The sequence below is a fragment of the Bos mutus genome, chromosome 11, assembly GCF_027580195.1.
Source record: "Bos mutus isolate GX-2022 chromosome 11, NWIPB_WYAK_1.1, whole genome shotgun sequence".
NCBI classification, from domain to species: Eukaryota; Metazoa; Chordata; class Mammalia; order Artiodactyla; family Bovidae; genus Bos; species Bos mutus.
The window spans coordinates 87,477,588-87,502,600 of NC_091627.1; the positions used below are offsets into that span (position 1 = coordinate 87,477,588).

At 41.0% G+C, this 25,013-nt stretch overlaps 2 protein-coding genes across 6 annotated transcripts in view; one reads left to right on the top strand and one right to left on the bottom strand.

Moving 5' to 3' along the window:
* The window catches only part of FEZ2 (fasciculation and elongation protein zeta 2), a 45,197-nt gene extending 25,284 nt beyond the window's left edge, over positions 1–19,913 (top strand). Inside the window, exons 6-9 of one of the 3 annotated variants that reach the window (XM_070379741.1) lie at positions 8,991–9,071; positions 11,378–11,453; positions 16,013–16,078; positions 18,909–19,913. In XM_070379741.1, the coding sequence (XP_070235842.1) occupies positions 8,991–9,071; positions 11,378–11,453; positions 16,013–16,078; positions 18,909–18,925 (240 nt within the window). In that variant the 3' untranslated portion in view covers positions 18,926–19,913. The remainder of the gene's footprint in view (positions 1–8,990; positions 9,072–11,377; positions 11,454–16,012; positions 16,079–18,908) is intronic. The other 2 variants (XM_070379742.1, XR_011466115.1) reach the window with 2 other exon arrangements.
* A 1,116-nt stretch (positions 19,914–21,029) lies between these two features.
* The window catches only part of CRIM1 (cysteine rich transmembrane BMP regulator 1), a 209,689-nt gene continuing 205,705 nt past the window's right edge, over positions 21,030–25,013 (bottom strand). For all 3 annotated transcript variants that reach the window (XM_070379739.1, XM_070379740.1, XM_070379738.1), the window contains 2 exons: positions 24,788–24,975; positions 21,030–23,481 (listed from right to left, as the gene is read on the bottom strand). In XM_070379739.1, coding sequence (XP_070235840.1) covers positions 23,305–23,481; positions 24,788–24,975 — 365 coding nt within the window. In that variant the 3' untranslated portion in view covers positions 21,030–23,304. The remainder of the gene's footprint in view (positions 23,482–24,787; positions 24,976–25,013) is intronic.

Below are 25,013 nucleotides of genomic sequence, written 5' to 3' on the forward strand. Positions count from 1 at the left end.
AGATGGATTCTTTACCGCTTGAGCCATATTGCTGCCATTTCTTAAATGGGTAAACGAAAGCTCAACAGAGGACTTGGCTCACAGAACCAGTGTGCACTGGAGTGCAGATGAACAGACTGTACAGAGGTGGGGGACCTGTGGCTCTGGGTTCTCCAGTTCTGAGCTGTGTGGGGTGATGTGGATGGGCCTGGAGGGCTTGGCTCATTTCTTTGTCTTTTAGATTTTTACAGATTTTTTTTTTTAACCTTCCATATCTTGTTTACACTTTGTTGCTCCTGTTTTTGTCTGAGAAAAATTTCCAGAGAATGACTGACTTTGAAACTTTAGTATATACTCATGCCAAGGAAGGAAGCAGTCATGAGGCAGTCGTGAGTATTCTCAGTATAAACCATGTGACCAAGGCCCTGAACTCGGTAAACCCCTTCTCCTGTCCTTGCCTTGTTACTTTGGCACTTTGTCAGCAGTGAGGGGAACAATAAAGTGAATACTGTAACGCTTAATCATTTTCCTGCTTATAAATGGGCTCCCATCAAAATTTCCATCCTGAGAAGGGCATTTTACAGAGCTATTTACACCTTCATTAAGATGTGGTGGATCGATTACAAAATAATTTTAGACTCACAGAACCTTCACCAGCACTTCATTTTGAATTTGAAAGTTTGGGTCCTTCCAATCTAGAAATGGTGGATTACATGGAGGCATTTTTGACATCTTAACACTGCTGTTGTTTATTTTAATTAAATTGTAACAGCCCTTTATTGAATGTCCTTTGTTTCACCAAACATTTGTAACCTTGAGACTTACTTTTGTCATACTTTGACATGGCTCTTGCACTTTCATCTGAGAAATGTTCAACAGAGAAATGCCTCTCTTCTTCCCTCTTTTCATTTCTCTTCCTCCTTCCTTCCATTTCTCTCCTCCTCCCTCTTCCTACTTATAAAATTTAAGCACAGAGAAAGTCTTCTCACCGGCCCAGTTAAGTACCATAAGTACCTAATAACACTGCATCTGCTCTTAAGCATATAAATGCAGTGTTCCTAAATGAGGTGATGTTTTACTCAAAAGTAAATTTAATCTGCCTCTGAGGTCTTATCTTTTTCAAAATTCATTTTGCCTTCCAAGAGAGTGTATTGTTTTTGGAATTTATTGGGCAGCCGTAAAGCAGAATCTATTGTGCGCTCTGTGGGGGCTCTTGCCCTTTTCCTTCTTGTCTTACCAGTAGTCTCTCCAGTCTTGTTCATTAATCTTCTTCTACTTGCTACTCTTTCATTATCCTAGGGATTTCAGATTTCTTAGTCACTCCACTGTTTTACAAACCATGTCAACACGATGATTTTATCTCATTGATCTCACATTGACCTCTCAGGCTCTTCAGTGGACTTTGCCAGAACTCCACCGTTCACTCCTTTGACAAATAACCTTATATCTTGTAATATCTTCTTTCTTCTATTCGCCTTTAGATTACTTTTGCCTTTTAACTTGTTTAAAAAAGTTTCTCTCCTGCTAGAAATCCAGAGGCCCCCTGCTATGGTTATCCGAGGCTCTAAGACTGGTCTTAGGTGTTGCGTCTTCGGCTTAGCAGACGTTTATAAATGCTTGCCATGACACAGGCGTGGGACATATCATGGGAATAGAGAACCTAAAGACCTAGTATTTATCTCCAAAATGTACTCGTGTCTGCAGAAGAATAAGGAAGCCACTGGAGTTGGTGGCTCTGAACGTGTCATCTGGCTGGGCAGTCTGTCACTGCGGAGTGCTTACGTCATGGCCTTATGTCTTTTAGTCTCGTACTGTTCGGTGTCCGTGCGTATGTGCATATGCGTGGCTTTGACTTGCCTTCTTAAAAAATCATGTATCTTCTTGGAAGTTACAAATAAGACCTTTAAAAATGACATCTTTAATCCTCCGCTTCACAGATGAGGAGACAGGCCTTTGTAGGCTCAGGGACTGCTGTCATGTCACACAATTAGTGGCAAAGCTGGGCAAGAGCCTGATATCTGATTTCTAGTCCAACATTTTTCTATCCAAGAACACTGTTGAAAAATTTTCTGATTCCAAATACTTTTGACTAAGGTGTGATTCCTGGTTTATTTAAAAAAAAATAAAATCTGGAAGTATTTCACTGGTGATCGCTGAAAATTTTGCAGTTGAAGCCAGTGACGGTCCACCAGGTGCCCCCTGCATGCGTGAGGATGGCTTTGTGCTTTGTGGGCATGAAGGTGTCTCTGATATTGTTTCTGTCCTTAAAGACTGTGAGATGGAGTGATTTATGAAAACTTGACCCAAACTTTCTTTTTTCTTTCTGCACTCTTTCTTCTTTAGATCTTGTGCCTCATCCTCACTTTTTAAAAAAATCACTTTTTTTCTTTTATTGAGAAATAAAGGCCACACATTGCTGTGTAAGGCTGAGGTATACAGCGTGAAGGTTTGGTGTATGTATGTGGTGAAATGATTACCATAATAAGATTAGCTAGCATCTGTCTTCTCATATAGATACAGTGAAAGGAAAGAAAAGAGACAAGAGGTTTCCATTTTTGCAGGATTCACTCTCACGTGCCCTGTGAGAGTGTTAGGTAGAACCGCCGTGTTGTGCGTTCCCTCGCTAGTGCTTTCGTCTCACAGCTGGAAGCTTATACCTGTTGACCACTTTCCTCCAGTCCCCTCTCCCCTCACCCTCCATCTCTGGTAATCACAGGTCTGATCTCTTTTTTTCTATGAGTTCAGGTTTTTATTTTAAGATTCCTCTATGGTGAGATCATATAGTATTTGTCTTAGAGAAAGACTGACTTCACTTAGCATAATTCCTTCAAGGTTCATCTGAGTGGCAAATAAATTTTTATCTTTTCATTTAGGGCTATTAGACAAACATATATTGATCTCTTAATTATGTGTCAGGCATGGGTATTAAGGATGCAGAGTGAACCCTTTCGTCTAGGGGCATGCTGCCTGTGTGCTGGGGATCTACTGACAAACCATCCAAGGCACACGCAGTGGTTCTCAGCCAGGCCCCCCAGGAGACATCAGGCAAGTCTGAAAACGTTGGCAGAGTCACAGCTTGGGGGGATGGGGGGTGGTGTCCTGGGCATCCTGCTGAGTAGAGGCCAGAGATGCCACTCAGCATCCTACAGCCCACAGGACTGCTGTCTCGGCAGAGAATCACCCATCTGACCCTAGCGTCAGCAGTGTCAAGGTTGAGAAACCCAGGGATAGGTGCTAATTGCTATGTTCAAAACAGCTTCCGTGTCTTTAGTGGCTTCTCTGCCTGGTACTGCCCGGTGGTGGAGGCGTACTTTATTGTCACTCGTAGTTTGGTTTAGAGGTCTGAATTGAGTCCTGAGGACAGGTAAGGCAAGGAGGGACAGGCACACCGAGCAGAGGGGGTGGTATGGACAGCCCCCTGGAGGAGGTGACAGGAGCCCCTGGGGAACTGAAGGTTGTTGTTCATTGTGGCTACAAGTTGAGGGAGGTAAATCAAGAAAAAGAGGGTGAGGAATAGCAAAGTGGAAGCCAGAGAATGGAGGGCTTTGAATGCTACACTATAGCATTTGGCCCTTATTTAAAGGCTGCAAGAAACCCAGGACAGGTTTTAAGTTGCTGGTTACATGTTCAGATTTGTCTCTTGGAACGTTAAATTTGGTGTTTCAATGAGCATTGATTGGAAGGAGACAGCTAGAGCTACGGAATTGATTTGGGGGCTCTTGCTATCATTGAGTAAGAAATGAGTCAAGGAAGTGACAGCGATGGGAGAATAGTTGAATTGTACAGATCTTAAGGGGCTCGAATCTGTCGGGACACTGGGGAAGGGAGGAACCAGAGTCGGGTTGTTGATTTCTGCCTTGCGGTGGCATAGACACAGACATGCAGGTCTCTTCAACAGGAACTGCAACAGGCAGAGCCCTTGGGGGATGTCTGTCCTTCCCGTTGGCTCTGGATGGTGCAGCCGCTTGGGGTACAAAGAGTGAGCCTCCCATTCCAGCATCTCCAGCACACATGGATGGAGAGAGGACAGGGCCAGTGCAGTAACACCTTCTTATGGAAGGAAGGGAGAATGGAAACACTCAGTAGCCACAGTTTCACATCCTGCTGGAGAGGATAACAGGACGCCTTTTGGTTTTGCTTTGAGAGGCTCTCCTCTCCATTGTCCTTTGTAGCTCATCTGGGTGGGTGTATAATTCATGTCTCAGCTCACACGTCACCTCCTAGGAGAACTTTTCTCTGCATTCTCAGTGTAAAGTAGGCATCCAGTTTTTAATTGTTGTAGCTATTGGCAGGGTGTGCATTATCTGTCGTCATCTGGTTCCTTTACTTCTGTTAACTTTTCCTGCTCCTCTTAGCCTGGAATGTCAGGTCACAAGGGTACAAAGGACCTTGTCTGATGTGTTCACTTTGAATCCTTAATACGTGGAATAATATGTGGCTCCGTATATTTTTTGAAAGATTGAGTAAATGAAGGAGAGAGGTGTAGAATGCTGAGGGAAAAATAGGCTTTTAGTAAAAACATTTTTTGGTGAGGGAGAGGAAGATGAATTTGGTCTTGGGTATGACACGTTTTTTTGGAATGTTTAAGTAGAGATGTCCAATAGGCCACTAAACATAAACCCAGGAAGGAGATTATAATAAAGGCAGCTAGTGTTTCTCAAGGCCTTCCTTTGTGCCAGACTGTGTTCTAAGCACTTGGTATAGTGGAGTGGTGGATCTCCAGAGGCAGAAGTTGAAGTGGGAAAAGCAGAGTGTGCATGAGAAGAAAGACAGGGACACAGTTCTGGGGAGATACCAGTATGTAAGAGGTGAGCAGAGAAAGAGGCTTCTCACAGAAGAAGCAACCCAGAGGCAGCGGGACCCTGGGAGAGTGTGGTATCTAGAAATCCAGGGAAGAAGGAGGAGAAATTACTGAATGTCTCCAAGAGATCTAAAGGGTGTCCGCAGCCTTCAGCATCAGAGCAATGATGCTGGGAAGAGTTGTTTCTGGAAACCCCAGGGAAAGAGAGGTTGAGGGTTTGAGAATTTAAAGGTGGTAATGGTGGGAGTCCACCTACTCATGGAGGAGACACTGGAAACTCCAGTTCAGTCCCTGGGTCAGGAAGATCCCCTGGAGAAGGGAATGACAACCCACTCCAGTATTCTTGCCTGCAGAGTCCCATGGGCAGAGGAGCCTGGTGGGCTGCAGTCCACGGGGTCGCAAAGGGTCCGACACAGCTGAGCAGGCATGCGCAGCAGTGGGAAAGGGCTCGCAGAGACGTGGAGTTTGAACATGCAGTCGGGGGAGACATTTGTTACTCAGTGGTTCCTGGGGAGGTGAGGGTTGATGGCAGCTGGAGGTGGGGAGGCGTATCTTTCAGACAGTTTCTTTTTACTTCCCCGAATGTTCTGATTTTTCTTGTTCTGTCATTTTCCCAGTGGAGCCTTACTGGCTGCAATGTTGCCTGCTTGGTCAGGGTCTGCTGGGGCCTAACTGCCCATAGTTACTGACTCAGCTGCCACCAGCCACGAGGGCAAGGGTTCTACAGGGAGTTCCTTTACTATAAACTTCTTTGGGCAAGATCACCTGTTATTTTTGTATTTTTTTAAGTTACTCTGACTTCACGTGGTTGCACTTTCATTCACTTTCACTCAACCTGGTTGCAGGAAAGCCATCTTTCATAGATAACGCAGGCTGTTGGCAGTTGAAATGGCTCAGTAATATCCAAAACTGGACATTTAATAGATTTAACTTTGTTTAAGAATTTAAAAATTTGCATAAACTAACTCCCCCCTTCCCCTCCTACCAAGGGATGGAAATTAGGTTTCCAATTGGAAAAGTAAAGACTGTGTTTTTATTTTTAAATTTCATTTATTTCTTTATTTTGGGCTGTGTTGGGTTTTTGTTGCTGCACGCAGGCTTTCTCTAGTTGCGAAGAGCAGTTTTCTCATCCTGATGGCTTCTCTTGTTGCAGAGCATGGGCTCTGGGGCGTGCAGGCTTAGTTGTCTTGTGGTATGTGAAATCTTAGTCCAAGGGCCAGAGATCGAACTCATGTTGCCTGCCTTGGCAGGTGTATTCTTAACCACTGGACCCCCAGGGAAGTCCCAAGATAGTGTTTTTAGAATGCTCTGTTTAAATGTGAAGTATACCTTAGTTTTCTGGTACATTGATTCTAAAATGTTTTGCTTGAGGTTTTCTGAATTATTCTCTGACTTTAACATGCCTGTAGGTAGTAGAGTGAAGTAATATAGAAAATTAAGTATTTTTTCTCTTTGTTGCTTTTGAAAGGAACATTTGAACATGTCTACATTTGATAGACATAATTTATTTGAAAAGAGTTTTATCATAGATGCTGGGTCCTAAGAAGTCCTTTCTTTTGATAATCTGTTTAAAAAAATGTGAACAAATTATATGATAGTGTGAGAAATCTACAGACATGATTATCTGGAGGTGTTAATACTAACCTTCCCTGATAGCTTAGTTGGTAAAGAATCCGCCTGCAATGCGGGAGAACCCTGTTCAATTCCTGGGTCAGGAAGATCCGCTGGGTAAGGGATAGGCTACCCACTCCAGTATTCTTGGGCTTCCTTTGTGGCACAGCTGGTAAAGAATCTGCCTGCAATGGGGGAGACCTGGGTTTGATTCCTGGGTTGGGAAGATTCCCTGGAGAAGGGAACGGCTACCTGCTCCAGCATTCTGGCCTGGAGAATTCCATGGATTATATAGTCCATGGGGTTGCAAAGAGTCAGACACGACTGAGCGCCTTTCACTTTAATACTAACCTAATTCATCAAATGGAGAAGGCAATGGCACCCCACTCCAGTACTCTTGCCTGGAAATCCCATGGACGGAGGAGCCTGGTAGGCTGCAGTCCATGGGGTCACAAAGAGTCAGACACGACTGAGAGACTTCACTTTCACTTTTCACTTTCATGCATTGGAGAAGGAAATGGCAACCCACTCCAGTGTTCTTGCCTGGAGAATCCCAGGGACGGGGGAGCCTGTTGGGCTGCCGTCTATGGGGTCACACAGAGTCGGAAACGACTGAAGTGACTTAGCAGCTTAGCAGCAATTCATCAAAAGGAAGAGTTAATGCTGCCAGCAAAGTTAACAGTATGTTTAGTGGGGGTATCTTAACCAGACATTTGATTCTTACTGAGACAAAGTGAAGTGTAGAGATCCTGGAAGGACAGGGTTAGAGGAGAGATGTAGTTGGACAAACTCACATGAAGTACTTGGATTTTCAGAAGCACCATCGAGTATGTGATTGATACAAAGGCATTGAGCTTCTTCAAAGATGAAACCTTTTGGTATTTCTCAGCTTTTTGTTGTGTGGACTTCTTTATACTCTTAAAATTCACTGAAGACTCCAAAGACCTTTTGTTTATAAAGATTATATTGCTTTTTACTGTATTAGAAGTTAAAACTGAAAAATTTAACATATTAACTCATTTAAAAATACCAATAAGGGGAGCTCAACTGGGTGCTTTGTGATGACCTACAGGGGTGGGGTGGGAATTGGGGAGTGGAGGGAGGTCCATTAGGAGGGGATATGTGTATATACATAGCTGACTTTTAAAAATCCATGTAAAAAACCAACAGGAAAATGGGGAAAATACAAATAAGAAAATTACTCACGCTTATGTAAATAGCTTATTTTTTATGAGAAATAACTATGTAAAAAGATTAAGAAAAATGGCACAGCTATGCGTTTTTTCCAGTCTCAATACCTGACTTAATTGAAGACAGCTAGATTCTCAAATCTGCTTCTGCATCTAGTCTGTCATTTTAAATATTGTACTTTAAATCATGAGAGAGTGAGAGTAAGAATTATATCTGAGTATATATATTATACTTAGTATATATATCTTAGTATTTTCTAAGAAAATAATTTTGAGCTCTTTGACCCTGAAAGGGTTTCAGGCTTCCTGGGATAGAGGTGGGTTTGGCCCTGGACCATGCCTTAGGAATCACTGAGCTACACTTTGCGTTTCTTGAGGGTAGAGACCATTGCCTTGGTTCCCTTTTTTTCTGGTCCGTAGGGCCTAGTAAAATATTCTTTATGTTGACACCTCAGATGTATTTACTGACACAACTCACCCCCATAAAATTCCAGGGGAAGGAAGCATCCGGTGAATCAGGACTGAGCTTCCGCTTCAGAATGCCTTTCTCCTTGATTAGTCATGCTGTAAGAGGATCCATCACAGTCCTTTAACTCAGCAGCCACAGAGGTGCCCCGGACTCTTTCCACCGTCTGACGAGTTTGTAGACTGGGTTACACATCAAGATGAGTAGTGTAGGGAAACAATGTTCCCTTTCCCGCACAGCAGGTTCTAGGAAGTCTTGGAGTTGCTGGGAGAAAGAAGCGAGAATTGTTTTCTAGAAACAGAATGGAAAAGTCGGTGGAAATCTTAGGGGGCTGTGCTGGCACGTGGGATCCACTCTGCTCTCCAGGAAGAGAGAGCATATGCGTTCCTCCAGTTCGCATTTTCTGCACCAAGGCAGTGGCAGGTGGCTTGCAGAGTGAGTGGGAAGCCATAACCAATGCTCTGAGTAACAGCGTTTCCATTTGCCAAATGTTATGTTACTCTTCTCCAGGCCTATAGTAGAAATATGCAAACTTAGACTGAAAATATGCATACTGTTAGTGTTAAGTTTTCAGACTTTTGAAAAAATATAGGTAAACAATATCAAAAGGTATCTTTCAAGTCATGTGGCAAATTTTGCATCAAACAAATACCTGTACAACTTACAGAGTTTGTATTGGAGCAGATTTACTGATCAGCTACTTCAGGACATATCTTCACACATATAGTAGCATAAACACGGTTGCTTTTGCATCCGACTTGCAAAGATGAAAGCAGAAGCATTTTAAAAAAGCGTGATTTTGTTTGCTTTATCTGAATGAGTTGGTGGCGTTTTCTAACTGCTTGCCTCTCGGGCGCATAAGTCATCGTGGGACGTTCTTACTAATAGTCTCTGAACTTCTTTCCCTGTCCTTTTCTTCCGGGCCGTTTATCGCTGCCTTTAGCGCTTCAGCATGGAAGGGATCTCAAATGTCATTCAGAATGGCCTCCGCCACACCTTTGGAAATTCAGGTGGAGAGAAACAGGTGCTCAGTTATCCTTATTTTCTCATTCTCTGCTTTTTCATTCGCTGTGTAAGTTAAGGTCCTGAAAGCTGGCAGTCTTACTAATTTACTAAGACTATTGCTTAAACGAGAGAAATGAAAGTTCATTATATTTACAGCCTTGATAAAGCATAGTATTTCCCTTTAGGAAAAAGCATTTTTCAAATTGGACAATAAATGCATTCTTAATACATGTTTTAGAGCTCTATTTTTCACTCTTACTTTTAAACAGATATGAATGTATTGATTTAATGAATTGCATGCATAGAATATATAGTTGTGAAAATAACTAAACTAGAATATGCTACTGTAATTCTGAACGTTTAAGAAACAAGATCTCTTTTGATATTTGGCAAAACTAATACAATTATGTAAAGTTTAAAAATAAAATTAAAAAAAAAAAAAAAAAACAAGATCTCATCAGCGGGGAAGGAAAGCCAGATGTTGGTATCATTTAGACTATAGTTCTAGGTCAAACTGTCTAGAATTTACCTACTTTAAATGAAATTCATTTGTTTTTAAGATGTATCATGTGGCCAGTCAACTCCATTGTCCCCTGAATGAGGCATGAGAGATTATTAGTATAAAATCACCCATGGATATAAATATATAGTAAAATGTGTAATGTTATTTATAGTGTTAGTTATATTAACTTTTTTTTTTTAATATAATGACTTAAGGAATGACATGAGCATAGGAAACACATCTATATTGAGTGTGCTTAGTATTACCTTTCACAATTGAAACCTTCACATTAAAAAGAAAACTTCTTTACTTCATAAGTGAAGATTGGGAAAGTCTGCGGAGTGTATATAGCTCGTAGGCAGTTTATCAGAGTAAGGCATTTGAGCCTAGGCTTTTACCACAGATAGTTCTGCTTTGCTCAAGAAGAGAAATAACTGCTTTGCTCAAGAAGAGAAATAACCAACTTTAAATAATTCTTCACACTGGCATTTGCAACTCAGAAGTGGGCTCCATTAAGGGACGGTTGATTTTTTTTTTTTTTTAATTTTAATGCCTCTCACTTCTCAAACTCACAAAATAGCAGAATACCTTCCAAACTGACCCAGCATGTGGGAGTGGGGCAGGAAGGCCTGAAAGTGTGGTCAGACAGCATGCATGCCACATGTGGCTTCCTGGTCCTCCTTCAAGTGGCCTGACTTGCATGCTATTAGTGATGCCCCAGAAGGACATGTTTCTGGCTTCCTGGGTATTCTTTACAAAGAAACGTTTTCGGTTATACAACTGGGCATCACCTTGCAGAGGCCTACACCAAAAAGATGGTGGAAATTAAGTTTCTTAAATATTGACTAATTCATTGTAAGCAGTTATTGTTAAGCAGTTCTATTTTGTTTTTTGATTATGCATGGGATAAAATTGCTCAAAGAGGATTAGGAATAGAGCTGAGAGTCAGGACTGGGGCTAAATATTGGGTGCACCTGGAGATTCCAAGTTAAAAAAAACAAACTAGCAGATCTCTAGATAAACACATGCAAAATACATTGAGCTATACATTTTTTTTTGGTGGAGTGGTCAGAAGAGAATCTGGACAATAAGTTTTAGATTATGCTTTCATGGGACATAGTTATAGAACATTAGTGATACTTGTGAGCCTTATAGTAGAGAACCAGAGAGTTTGTCTCAATATCAGACATGAATTTTCATTATTTATTAGGCCCGTTTCTCTTTCTTCACTTTGCTCTTTTCCTTTAATACCTTTACGCATTTATAACTACTTACACAATAATTTAAAATAACAGTAATGCATCTCTAAAATTACTTGAGTTTTTCTGTTTTAGCTTTTGGAGAAAGCTGGAATGCACTTTTAAAATTGTCAACTTACCCATGTGACTGTATTGTTCAACCAGGAAAAAATGGTCTGAAACAGAATCATTTAACTGCTGGGAACTATTTTGTTATGCAGAATGGTTATGTAGTTGCATTTAAATTACCATTTCAAAAATGTGTTGAAATATGCAAGGAGAATGTTAGATAAGACTTCACTTTAACAATGAACAAATTGGGCAGATCACCCTCCCACACCTCCTTCTGTGAAATTTTCAGTAACTGAAAGGAGAGAGAGTAGATATTTATGTAAACAGTGGGCTTGTATGAAATAGAGGTGGGCAAAAAAAATGAGCTCTGGTTGAGATAGTAAGATACCTGTGTTCATTGTTAAAGTGGCTCATGTTTCATGTTATAAAACAAACCTTCTAGTAACTATATCACATTTTTACAGAGAAGGGAATGCAGATTCAAGTGACTTTTTTTTTTTTTTAACTTGGCAGTACTTGACAACAGTCATTCCTTATGAGAAAAAAAATGGACCACCATCTGTTGAAGATCTTCAGATATTAACAAAAAGTAAGCAAAGATGAAATTAAACTGTTACCTTATTTACTTTTGCTGATTGTGAACACTTATTTTAATTGTTGCTGATGTTTTATTTTGTCAATTTAAGGTAGCATATGATGGATCTCATCATTTATTCTTTCGAAAAGGAAAACGTAAATGGCTGTGACATCAAATCCAACTCTCACTCTAGAGCTGATTTGTATTTTTCCTGATTTTCTTTATTTTATTTTTTAACTTTACAATATTGTATTGGTTTTGCCATATATCAAAATGAATTCGCCACAGGTATACATGTGTTCCCCATCCTGAACCCTCCTCCCTCCTCCCTCCCCATACCATCCCTCTGGGTCGTCCCAGTGCACCAGCCCCAAACATCCAGTATCGTGCATCGAACCTGGACTGGCGACTTGTTTGATATATGATATTATACATGTTTCAATGCCATTCTCCCAAATCATCCCACCCTCTCCCTCTCCCACAGAGTCCAAAAGACTGTTCTATACATCAATGTCTCTTTTGCTGTCTCGTATACAGGGTTATTGTTACCATCTTTCTAATTTCCATATATATGCGTTAGTATAGTGTATTGGTGTTTTTCTTTCTGGCTTACTTCACTCTGTATAATAGGCTCCAGTTTCATCCACCTCATTAGAACTGATTCAAATGTATTCTTTTTAATGGCTGAGTAATACTCCATTGTGTATATGTACCACAGCTTTCTTATCCATTCATCTGCTGATGGACATCTAGGTTGCTTCCATGTCCTAGCTATTATAAACAGTGCTGCGATGAACATTGGGGTACACGTGTCTCTTTCAATTCTGGTTTCCTCAGTGTGTATGCCCAGCAGTGGGATTGCTGGATCATAAGGCAGTTCTGTTTCCAGTTTTTTAAGGAATCTCCACACTGTTCTCCATAGTGGCTGTACTAGTTTGCATTCCCACCAACAGTATAAGAGGGTTCCCTTTTCTCCACACCCTCTCCAGCATTTATTGCTTATAGACATTTGGATCACAGCCATTCTGACTGGCGTGAAATGGTACCTCATAGTGGTTTTGATTTGCATTTCTCTGATAATGAGTGATGTTGAGCATCTTTTCATGTGTTTGTTAGCCATCTGTGTCGTCTTTGGAGAAATGTCTATTTAGTTCTTTGGCCCATTTTTTGATTGGGTCATTTATTTTTCTGGAATTGAGCTGCAGGAGTTGCTTGTATATTTTTGAGATTAGTTGTTTGTCAGTTGCTTCATTTGCTATTATTTTCTCCCATTCTGAAGGCTGCCTTTTCACCTTGCATATAGTTTCCTTTGTTGTGCAGAAGCTTTTAAGTTTAATTAGGTACCATTTGTTTATTTTTGCTTTTATTTCCAATATTCTGGGAGGTGGGTCATAGAGGATCCTGCTGTGATGTATGTCGGAGAGTGTTTTGCCTATGTTCTCCTCTAGGAGTTTTATAGTTTCTGGTCTTACGTTGAGATCTTTAATCCATTTTGAGTTTATTTTTGTGTATGGTGTTAGAAAGTGCTCTAGTTTCATTCTTTTACAAGTGGTTGACCAGTTTTCCCAGCGCCACTTGTTAAAGAGATTGTCTTTAATCCATTGTATATTCTTGCCTACTTTGTCAAAGATAAGGTGTCCATATGTGCGTGGATTTATCTCTGGGCTTTCTATTTTGTTCCATTGATCTATATTTCTGTCTTTGTGCCAGTACCATACTGTCTTGATGACTGTGGCTTTGTAGTAGAGCCTGAAGTCAGGCAGGTTGATTCCTCCAGTTCCATTTTTCTTTCTCAAGATTGCTTTGGCTATTCGAGGTTTTTTGTATTTCAATACAAATTGTGAAATTATTTGTTCTAGCTCTGTGAAGAATTTTGAAACATTTACAAGCTGAACTTTTTGGGGAAGAAAATGTAACTTAATTTTCCATCACCTATGGTATATTTACGAATATTCAGTAAAATAAGTGCTTCATGGATCTTATATTAATATGACTGACAGTATGTCAGTAGGAAAGACTTAGAAGTGCAGCCTGAAACACTCCTTTCTTAGGAATGCAGAGATGAAGGTAGGTAGTTACAGGTAGAAAATAAATTGATGATAATATTTTCAGTACTTATTCACTAAGCAAGCATTTACTGAAGGCCGACCCTGGGCCATGCTGTTCTGGGCACTTGGGATACTACAGTGAACAAAGCAGACAAAAATATTCCACCTTCAATGGGCTTGCATTTTAAAAAATAATTTGTTAGACTTAAGAGACATTCAATATAATGTGTATCTATAATAGCTATAAATGAGCCCTAAATTCTGGTTCTGTCCCTGTTATTTACAGGCATCTCGGTTGGTCACAGTGAAAAATTAGGATTAACATATTTGCTCTATTTACCTCATAGCAAATAGATTAATGGACTTCCCTGGTGGCTTAGGCGGTAAAGCGTCTGTCTACAATGCGGGAGACCTGGGTTCGATCCCTGGGTCGGGAAGATCCCCTGGAGAAGGAATAGTTTGGTACAAGTCAATCACTTGGCCTTGTTTTTCTTGAAAGGATTGAATTTGCTCACCTGTTAGGTTTTTTCTAATCATAAATGTTTGTGGTGACTGTAAATTAAAGAGGGAGCCATATGAGAGAACATCACAGGAGTGGATATTAATGGTGATCTGGATTTTGGAACTTGGGGCTATGGAGGCATAGGTAGAGGGACCTTGAGGAAAGAAGTGTGTTATCTGCAAGCAGCCTGCCTGCCAACTGGAAGCTTTTTTTTTTTTTTTAGAATTAATGAATTTTTTATTGGAATTTTAGGATTGACATATTCTTTCCTTTGAACAAAACTTCAAAACATTTCAAGCTTATGTGATGCCAGTCTGTCTAGAAGAATTCACGGATTAAGTGGGTGCCCAGTCCGCTATGCTTCAGGAAGAAGTTACGAGTGTCCAAGGCCACGTAGCAGGGACTCCCTGGTGGTCCAGTGGTTAAGACTCTGTGCTTCCACTAGGAGAGTGGCTAATTACAGAGCCGCCTCTTGTAATTCCCAGTCCACTGTGCTTTTTAGTAATGCTGGCTTTTGGTGTGTGATTTTATGTAGAACTGAAAACAAATCTAAAATATGATTGAAAACAGAAATACTGAACATAAGTATTTCTCTAAGAAGGGAACAGAAATACTGCCAGGAACTGCTGAGGAATCTCAACTTCTCAGATCAAGGACTAGCACATACTTGGCCAAACCAAAGTCTACATAATTTCCACATCAAAATGCCCTAGGCACAGAGTCTTAGACGATGTCTTTGTAGACTGACACAACTTGGCATTTGGGGTGAGCGAGAGTATGTACAGTGTGTAATGAGTATCCAAGTTAGTATACTATATACTATATCAGTATAGTAGATGGAAGGATGACCTTTACTACGAACATTTAAAAGAGTTTGTCTCTTGAAAATTTTGGGGAGAATCTGAGCCTCTGCCATTCCTACCTGTAGATATACTGCAGGGGAAGCCCTGTGGAGACAGTCAGCATTTAGATATGTAGCCTTCCTCATAAGAGCTATTGGAGGTGCAATAATAGCTATAATAAGAATTAGAACATTATTGGTTATGATGGTAATGATGGTCATGTTACATAGTGTGTATTATGTGCCAGACACTACTTGAAGCCCTTCATGTCTAAATTGGTAACTTCATACTCACAATAACCCTGGGAGATAAATTAATTATTATTGTCCCTTCACAGATGAGGAGCTGGGTGGTTAAGTCACTAGCTCACAGTCCCACTGCTAGGAAGTGGCCGAGCCAGGCTTTAAACCCAGGAAGGCTGACCTGGCAGCTGCACTGGGCTGCCTTGTCACACGTCTGGGGGAGAACAGTGGGGATGCTCCGGAGAGAGTTTGAGTTGGCAGTCACTGAAAGGACAGTATTCTTCTTGGGTTTATCCGAACCCAGGTGGTCTAGATGCTTTTTAACCACTATAATAGTATCTGTGTCTTCTATTATGTCTTTGCTTAGAGATCAAATTGTCAAGGATTCTCTTTCGAATAAGGCTGACTCACCCAGGTCCCTCTGGCATTTTAAGGAGCAGGCAGCCTGGCAGGGTGCTGGCTTGATGGAAGTCTGTTCTTCATTTTATTCTTTTCTTTAAAAGTTTCTGAGGAGGCTGACAGATAATGCTCCTTGGAGAGTGCTGCTAACTCTTCATTTTTCTAAGTTTCTCCAGCTCATTAGACCTCAGCACCGAGGTTCTCCTTCCCAGAGCTCATAGAAGCACACATTTTGGTAACTTGCTTGCCAGTATTTATGAAGACAAAAACTGAGCCTCTGTGTAATAAACCCTTTCCTGCCTCACTGTTTAGAAATTTTAAATCAGGAAAATAGCTCTCAGGTAGCTGTAATATTCTTACCTGAATGAGGACTTATTCAGCTATAATAAATTCTTGTCCATTTGCAGTTGTAAGTTTTTCATCCAGAAGATAATCAATTTGCATGAATTGGTTATACCATGTAATTAAGACTAAGGCTAGAATGATAGAGATTGTCTGAATTTGAAATCATTGTTTTCTTTCTCCTTTTATTTTACAGTTCTCCGTGCCATGAAAGAGGATAGTGAAAAAGTCCCAAGCTTGTTAACAGACTATATACTGAAAGGTGAGTTTTTTCTTTCTTTTTTTTTTTAAGCTTTTTATTTCATATTGGGGTAAAAAGGTGAGTTTTAGAATAGTATATGTGCAGTAGTTGCAACGTTTTGATTAGTCAATAAATGTATCATCTTGCTAATAGATTGAAAAGTAACTTCTAAATGTGCAACTTTTCTTTATTGTATTTTACAGCATGAGGATAGATATGTAACTTATTTATGCTCCCAGCATAATAAAGCATGGTTATATAAAATTTAGTTTTTATTTGAGGTCCTGGGCTGGAAATAATTTTCACAGCTAAATTATAAACATCGAGGAAGGCAGTGGAGAAAATATTATGGAGATATTGCTATAATTATGTGAGTCTTGGGTGTTGACACTGGGAGGATTTGAGAAAGGTGCCTCTGCTATCTTGGGGACAATAGAAGGAGAAGGACAGATGAAAGCCAGTTAACCATCTCAAAGGGACTGGACGGGATAGGGTAAGGGATAGGGGAAGCAGGGAGAAAGAGAAAAAGAACGGATGTGCACAAACTGAGGGCAGGGAAGAATGAGCCGTAGATCTTACGAGAGATCCGGACCACACAGGATGGGAACAATGATGAGGCAAAGAAGATTGTGTGAGACTTCAATGACATCACCTACTTTGCTGAGGAAAGAACAAAATTTGGATAATAGAGGGACTGAAGATCTTCCTTAATTCTAGGCAAAGCTAATACTTTTGAGTGAAGTTATTTCTTTGAAAGTACCAGGTTTTCAGGTGACAGGTTTTCAGGGCAGCACAGGATGCACCCTACAGTACTTGGTCCAGGCTGGAGAGCAGTCCTCTCCTCTGGTCACACTTTTCTTCTCTGGGTTCTCGCTCTTCCCCATCAGGAGTTGCTAACTGAACAGAAGTTTTGGGATCTGTGAGATGTTCAGTAACTCAGATGGGACTGTTCCTCAATCACAGCTTGATATAGGAGGAGCTAGCACAAAGGAATAGTACCTAAGTATCACGGGTTAACGGGGGTAGGCAAGACTAAATTGACATGATCGTGTTTTTAAGTAAGCCGTGTTTTCTGATGGAGGGCTTTCTCTTCCTGTTGCATTCTCAATTTTCTGAAAACAAAAGCCTGACCTCTCTGTCTGCTTTTGTGTTGTGCTAGCACTGGCATGAAAGCTGGATCGTTCTGAGGTTTGTTCTTTATAGATGTGAATCAGGAATGAGATGCACATAAAGAACATGTCTTAAGTTTCAATTGGAGTGGGTTGCTAGGGTACTGCCATGAGAGCCAGGGATAGAACCAGCTTCCCAAACACCATCTATTTTATCATCAGACTTCATGGGAGAATTGTATGACCCAGAGAGCAGAGTGCTCTTGGGCGGGGGCGGGGTGGGGGAGTGATTTTTGCTTTTTTCCCTGAAAACCCAGGACTGTAACTGTGACCCTGCCCTGCCTCAAGCTTCCCCTCCGCCCCACTGCCCCGTCCCGGTGACCCAGTTGCCCGCCCCACCTGCCAGCCCACCTCTAGGTAAAGTGTACCAGCTGCTGACAAGCTGCTTGTGTCCATGTGTTGTGGTCTTGGCTTTGTATTGTAAGGACTGGGTGGAGAAGAAGCTGGGGTTCAGACTAAGGAGTGACTCGATAGCCCAAGAAAATGAAGAGGGGAGGGTAACACACTCAGAGGTGTTCACATGCTTGGGAAGGTGAGGATAGAAGGTGATTCAGAATGCTCTTTTCCACCCATTCTGGAAATCCACAGCCAGTTAGTGATTTCTCTTCCTTGGGGATCAGTAGAACACTTTACCTGGGAAGGGGGTATTGTTCAGGGGAGAACTCTTCATCCCTTTTCTTGGTGGGACTTTCTCCTTGTTTTTAATGCCGGTGACTATGGGTGGCGTGTGTATGTGTTTGTGTGTGAGTCGCTTGGTCATGTCTGTTTAAGGGAAAACTCTTCATCCCCTTTCTTGGTGCGACTTTCTCCTTGTTTTTAACACCGGTGACTATGGGTTGCGTGTGTGTGTTAGTCGCTTTGTCGTGTCTGACTCTTTGCGACCCCATGGACTGTAGCCCACCAGGCGCCTCTGTCCATGGGGATTCTCCAGGCAAGGATACTGGAGTGGGTTGCCATGCCTTCCTCCAGGGGATCTTCCTGACCCAGGGATCAAACCCACGTCTCGTATATCCCCTGCATTGGCAGGTGGGTTCTTTACCCATAGCCACCTGGGAAGCCTGGCTGCCTACATATACCACCTTAATTTCAATGCGAAGGTGACAAGTGAAAGAAGGTAGAAAAGTGGCCTCATTTGACCTAAGATGGGGTGGGTGCTTTATGAACTATTAAGCTTCTCTTTCTCACAACTGCTTAATCACGCCACTGCAGCCTGCTCTATCCCAGCCCTCAACAGCTGTACCAAAGGCTAGTGTAGCTCTGGCTGCCACTGTGCTGATCCAAGATAGGAGGAAAGTGGTGTGCAGAAACTTGCTTCCTTCTTTGACTTCACCAGTTAGCTGTCTGCCGTGTTACAAGCCTCCAACAAGGCTGTTATAGGTTTGTATCTCTAAGTGGTACCCTGAGAGACATGACCTCTTGGCATCTCATTTCTGGACAATCTAATCAGTGTGTCTTGAGAAAACTTTTCGTTGTTGGGTATAACCTTTGATACCTTAAAAAAAATGCTACTATAGATAGGTATTAATGTTTAATTTTATTTAATGGTGTTTTTTATATACATATAGAATGTATATAAAATGCATATACATATAAATGTATATAAATATATATATATACACATCTTTGTAATGTATACAAAATATGCATTTCTATTCAAAAGTTTTTTCTTCTTCCTCCTCTAGTTCTGTGTCCTACATAGGGCAGCATCACTTCAGGAACAGCTTTATCCTTCGTGGGCAACAAGCTACAATTCCTATAGCATTATTCTGAAAGCTGGCTACTATTACCTTCCTGCTATTGGAAACTCAGGACACTTGAACTTGGGTTTGTGGTTCAGTATTACTAGATCATGCCTGCTCTAATTCTTTGTATCTTGAACTGAGAGAACCATGGCACTATTTTGGATTCTGGAGTTTTTTTTGTTAAATACTAACAATTCTGAGCTCTTCCCCGGCTCTGTAGCGTAAGGGGGAGAGATGTTCACTGTGCACACGCAGCTGTATTTTTCATTAATGGACAGAACGTCTGAGTTTTTATGGCTTTCTAGATCTAAACTGCACTCACTCAAGAACTAGATTAAAGCATTGAGAGATTTATACTATAGCTGTTCTTCGGTGAGGGCAAGAACCAACACTGATTTTTTTTTTTTTTTTAAGAGAACTGTCAGTATAAACATTACCTACCAGTATTGTCCAGAGAGACTGAAACCTGGGGTTTCTGGAAGAAGGGAAACCATAATATACATTATCTTGGCTCAGTACTTTGTCAAAATCAAAACACCTGGAGATGGTCGATATTAAGGCTTGCTGCGTGTCTCACCATTGTTCAAGTTTTAACCATTAAGCTGACATTCACTTTCAGAATCTTGAATTGTTTAACTTTCGAGGTTCCCATGTTTCATTTTACATGTCTGTGAAAAAGTGTCCTTAAAAGGAATTGGTGTCTTTTAAGGTGCTTAAACCATATGCTGCAGCAGTGCCTGCTCCCTGTTACTATCGTATTGTATTCATGCCTGTGTTTTCCTCAAGCACTAATTCTAGGAACAGCTACTCATGGATCCATCCCTAGTCATGAAACACCTTTGCCAGTTCCAATCAAGTCAATTCCATTTAATAAATGTTGGAAAAAAAGTAGCATACATTTGAGAATTTTGAGTTTTGGTTTTTATTAAACTTTTCTTCCCTTAACCATGCTGCATTCCTCCCTTTGCTATTCCACACACTGTCTTATTACAGAGCGTGAGCTGGTGAAGTCTTGATTAGCCTCATGCTAAGTGGGGGTGCGGGGGCGGGGAGAGGGGCATTTTTCAGATAGTGATAAGCTACTGTGGAATGACAGAAGTCTCGTCTTTTCCTGTGTCTGTGAAACATTCCTGACAGCCTCTTCCCAGCACCAACATGAATGTAAGTAGAGTCTAATTAGCCGTCGGACTTTTCAGATCCCACTTAAAACATCTGTTGAGTGTACAGAGCCCACTGTGTTTCTCGCTCTGCTCAGTAAAACAGGAAGACGGCAACAGGTCAGTTTGGAGTTTGATGCCAGCAGAGCATGTCAGCCTTGCGCTAGGGCTGTGTGGAAGTGGAGACGGTTCCTTGTTTTACTCGTGTCTTCATAGTGAATATGTGAACAGTGTGTCCCATGCTCTTGAACTGATGAAGATTCTTACCAATAGAACTGCCATACAAGAGGGCAGACTAGATGCAAAAGAGCTGTCTTCTGAAGCCACTCAACAGTAGTCTGTTTATAGTTCCTTCTTAAGGTGATGCATCTGAACTGTATGAAAAGAATGCTATTTTTTATGATCAACTCAAAGTCCCTTTTTAATGAGGGTTCCCTGATTTTGCTTGGTAACCTCATTACTCCTCAGCAGTAAACCCTAGTTTCCCACTGCAGCTCTTTTCCTACACATGATGGATGATACTAATGATGAGACGGGCATCTTTGATTGGTGACTGACAACAGGTAGGTTTTAAATTTCCCTCACAGCAGCCTCCCTGGGCTGTACACTTGGCGGTGGGCACTGGGGTCCGGGGATGCCCCTTTTTTGTCTCACAAGTATTTCTTGGGAAAGGCCTGCCTTCTGAGCAAAGCAATGGGGCTGTTTGTGATGCTGGAGATTCATGGAACTGGCAACCTTAAAATAAAAGGATGAGTCATCTTTCACATCTCAGACAGAATCTTTCTGAAAGCGACATCATGTGATTTGGATTCAAAGTGTTTATTTGCTGCCAAGAATCAAGTTGCAGGTAATCCTCTTACAGCCTTGTTTTTTGAAGAAAACAAACCGTAGAACTGCAGTGCACTCCAAGTGCCATATATCTATTTTATTCTTCAGGAAATTATATTTTTCTTTTACAGAGCACAACAGGAACCAAAGTAAAAGAGTAATAGATACAGCACTCAGGATAAATCAAATCTTTAAAATAATAATAAAAAAATTTACACCTTGTCCTATATCCTGTTAGTATTTTCATAATATGGCCATGATTGAAAAAAACAAAAAGCAAGCATTTACAATTTTTTGATAGACTTTTTATGCCAGGAATGGTTAATTGTCAACAAAAATTTATACTAATCAGGCTGATGTAAATCTATTTTGGTAGCATATCATTAACAAATTTATTTTGGAGATAGATAAAAATATTGCCCCTTGATAATAAATCTTTTTTTTTTTCTTTGATGCAAACAGCTAGAACACCTTTTTCTTTTCCTTTTTTTTTTGATATTCTAAGACAAAAGAAATGGTTAATCTTCAGATTAATAAATTAGGTCATTATAATAATAAATTAATTTTTTTTAAAGTTCAGCAACCTCTGTCCAAGTATTTACAACAATACTTGAAAGTTCCTTTACAAAACAGAACACGTTTTCTTTTCACATTAAGCATACTGGGTATCTGTGTCTTTCACAACAAGCATTTTTAAAAGAAAAAAAATCAATGCAACAAATGGGTAATTAGTATAAAAGTGCTAAGAGCTGTTTGAAAAGTTTAACACTATAGTATACAGTCAGTTATATCTGAGGCAAACTACAACAAACTTCCAGCTTCTTATGGACAATATTCCAGTAGTTGTTTCAAACAGTTGTTTGAAAGAAGAAAAAGAAATCCAGGAGCTGATTAGTGATGCAGCTAAAACTGCCATCGATGTCTCTGGCCAGTGAGCGAATTGAAAACCGAAAGCAAATCCAAATGAGGAAGAATTTAATAAAGGAATACCTTCTCCATGGCAGGTATGGGGCGGACTGCTCAAGGCGTGTGCATACACACACATACACTCACACTCACACACACATTTCTCTTCCCAACTAAACTGCAGGTAGAATGAGATTTTGTGTTAGTCAAAAATTTGTGATGGAATGCCTGTTTGTTTTTGTTCTGGTTAAAATCTCATAAAAATACATTCAACAGGAAAACATAAAATTGTATGTGTATAAATATATATGCATATATATATTATATACACACGCACACAAATACTTTTGTTTTTCTGAAGCATAAGAGTTACATAAATATTCCTATAATTGCTAGAGTTTAAAGAGGCATAATTTTTTTTTTGAGCTTCAACCAAGGTGCTTGAATAATATACAATTAAAATGAAGTAGTTTCTATTTTGTAGATTCAGTATATAAGAAGGAAAAAAAAATATCCCCAAACAGTCTTTTTTTAAAAAAAAAAAGTTTCTTTTTAAGCTAGAGCTTCAACGAAAACTATGAACAACCAACAACAGAACAGAAGAAAGCGACAACAAGGAAGTGTAGCCCTGGAAACGCCTGGTGACCTCACCCTCTCCTCCTTCCTGCCATGTGGCCGGCAGAAAAGCTCCAGTGCTCACATCAAGAAACGACTCAGGTCCTGATCATCTGCTGACTCTGCTAGGAACTGGTTGATTGGCTCGGAAGAAAAAAGAAAGCAGCAAAAAGTATAACTGTGTAGATCCTTAATCACCCGCTTTAGAGAAACGTGGCTACCCCACGCCTCCTGCTTCCTCACTGCCTACTGCAGCTGTGACTGTATAGAAAAGAAGTGTGTGGCCTGAGGCCTGGGATGGCTATCAAAAGGGTCTGGTGCTTTTGTCTGGTAGTCTAAGGTGGTTACAGGCAGAAGGATCGCAAGGCCTGTTTTCCTGCTCGCTCAGGCCTGAGCTTTGCAGCAACCAGTGCAGTCTTCCAAGCAACAGGAAAAGATATCCTCTGGGCCACTGGACTGGACTTCTCCCCGAGCCGAGCTGACCAACTGTGTCTTTCCACCACCGCCCCCCTCCCACCCATTCTCCCCAACCAAACTCACTGTCCCCGCCCCCAAGTTTCTCTACAGCTATATTACAAGCAAATACATCTTAGCAACTTTGAAACCTTTGGTTCTAAGACACCACTTGGTCAGTGATCTTGAGGAGGAGTGGGAATGCTTGCTCTGCATGCCGCCGCCGACAGAGCCCAGCCCAGGAAGTCCTCAGCGCTGTACATCAAGTCACAATCCAATACAATCCACTAAGCAAGTGCACGAATTTGAGTTTACTTTTTAAAAAGCAGACTGAGTCGTTTTTCTGTCTTTCAGAACCTCGTTGGTGCCGCCTGTCTTCACACTGTTTGGTAGAAATTGTCTGCCTGTAGGTGGTTCTGTTTCTGCATGCTGTAGAAGCCACTGAATCTCGCGTCTGGTTCCGCGATTCTCAGCATTCTCTGGGAACCGTCCACCTGGACCCGGGTACCTTTCTTGCAGTCCACAGATACCAGCTGATTATTTAAAGAAGAAGGCTATTTCATAGGAGGAGGGGGAAAAAAACCATAAAGAATTAGCTGCTTTATGTATCTTGAATCAACAGATATCTAGGCCTCATTCAAGTGAGATAACAGCATCACAGTACATGGATGAGCGGACTACATGGGGTAACAGCCTGTTCTTTTTGAGGGGGGTGCGGCATGCCACATGGCACACGGGATCTTAGTTCCCTGATCAGGGATTGAACCTGTGCCTCCTGTACTGGAAACAGAGAACTTTAACCACTGAACTGCTGGGGAAGTCCTACCAACTATACTGGGATACTGAAAAACTGTGTTTAAAGGTAAAATGCCAATAAATTATGTCGAGGAGGAGATAAAGGCACTGAGAAAATACTGAAGTGACTTAATTATTTTCAAATCCTTGAAGTACAGATCAGTCCTTGAGTTGAAGGATGAATGGAAGGTACCAGGGAGGCAGCTGTTAAGATAAATGGACCATTCTGAATCACTCAGGCTGTAGAATGAGCATCCCGGTTTGGGCCAGTCCCTCTGTCTCCAGCCACACGCAGGTGGGGACTGTCCTCTACAGCCCTGTATCCCAACCCAGCGGCAATTTGCGTATTTGTTGGAAAAAATCAGAGGCAGGCTATTCCATCTGATAAATTTTCTGTGATAGGGTTATCTGAATGATAAAATGGCTGTTTTCAATTCTTAAGGTTGTATGACTTTTTTTCTTGAGTAAATGAATTACTTCCTACTTTTTAAAACAGGCAGATTGAAGCCCTTTGTACTGACAGCAAATACATGTTCTTTCTCCACCCTGTCTGGTATTATTTCACACAATGTCTCTGTCTGTTGCTGCCCTTCTCCTCTCTGCTTGCCTTTGACATGTTTCTCTGTCCTTTGGACTTCTGTACATCTTCATGAGCTTTCAGCTCTCCTCTTTCCCTCTTCTGAGTGTTACCTTCTACCCTCAACCATCTATGTTGATAGATGATTGAGAAATACCAAGTGATCAAGTTTTAATCTCTAATATAAACAACGACTTAAACAAATACCCCTGGATTGATTCCTATTTGAAAACTTTAAATTCAGGAAATTGGACTTGTGAAAAAGGTCGGGTTCGTTAACCGATGGATGATGGAGAATTCATTCAGTGACTGATCTAGCCCCAGGCAAGTACTATATATCTGATCATTACAGCCTGATGTACATTTGAGGCCATGAAGAGCAAAGTAAAATTCGGCTGGTAGAGCAGATATCCAGCAATTAAGAAAACACAAGCATGGAGGCTTTCCTAGTTTGATTGTTTAAGAGGTTGAAACTGTCAGGACAATACCTTAGTTGGTGTTCGATACCAGCAGAGCAGTGGTACCCACTGCTTCTTCTGATTGATGAACAGGAATGCTATTACGATAGAGAGGCCTATTATTATGGGAACCACAACTGAGGCAATGGAGTCCACCGAAGACTCTTCTGAGTTCAGCCTGGTATTCTCTCTGTGATCTGTCTGGGGGTGACCCACGTCTAGGAGAAAAAAGATATCACATGCATGTATTACCTAA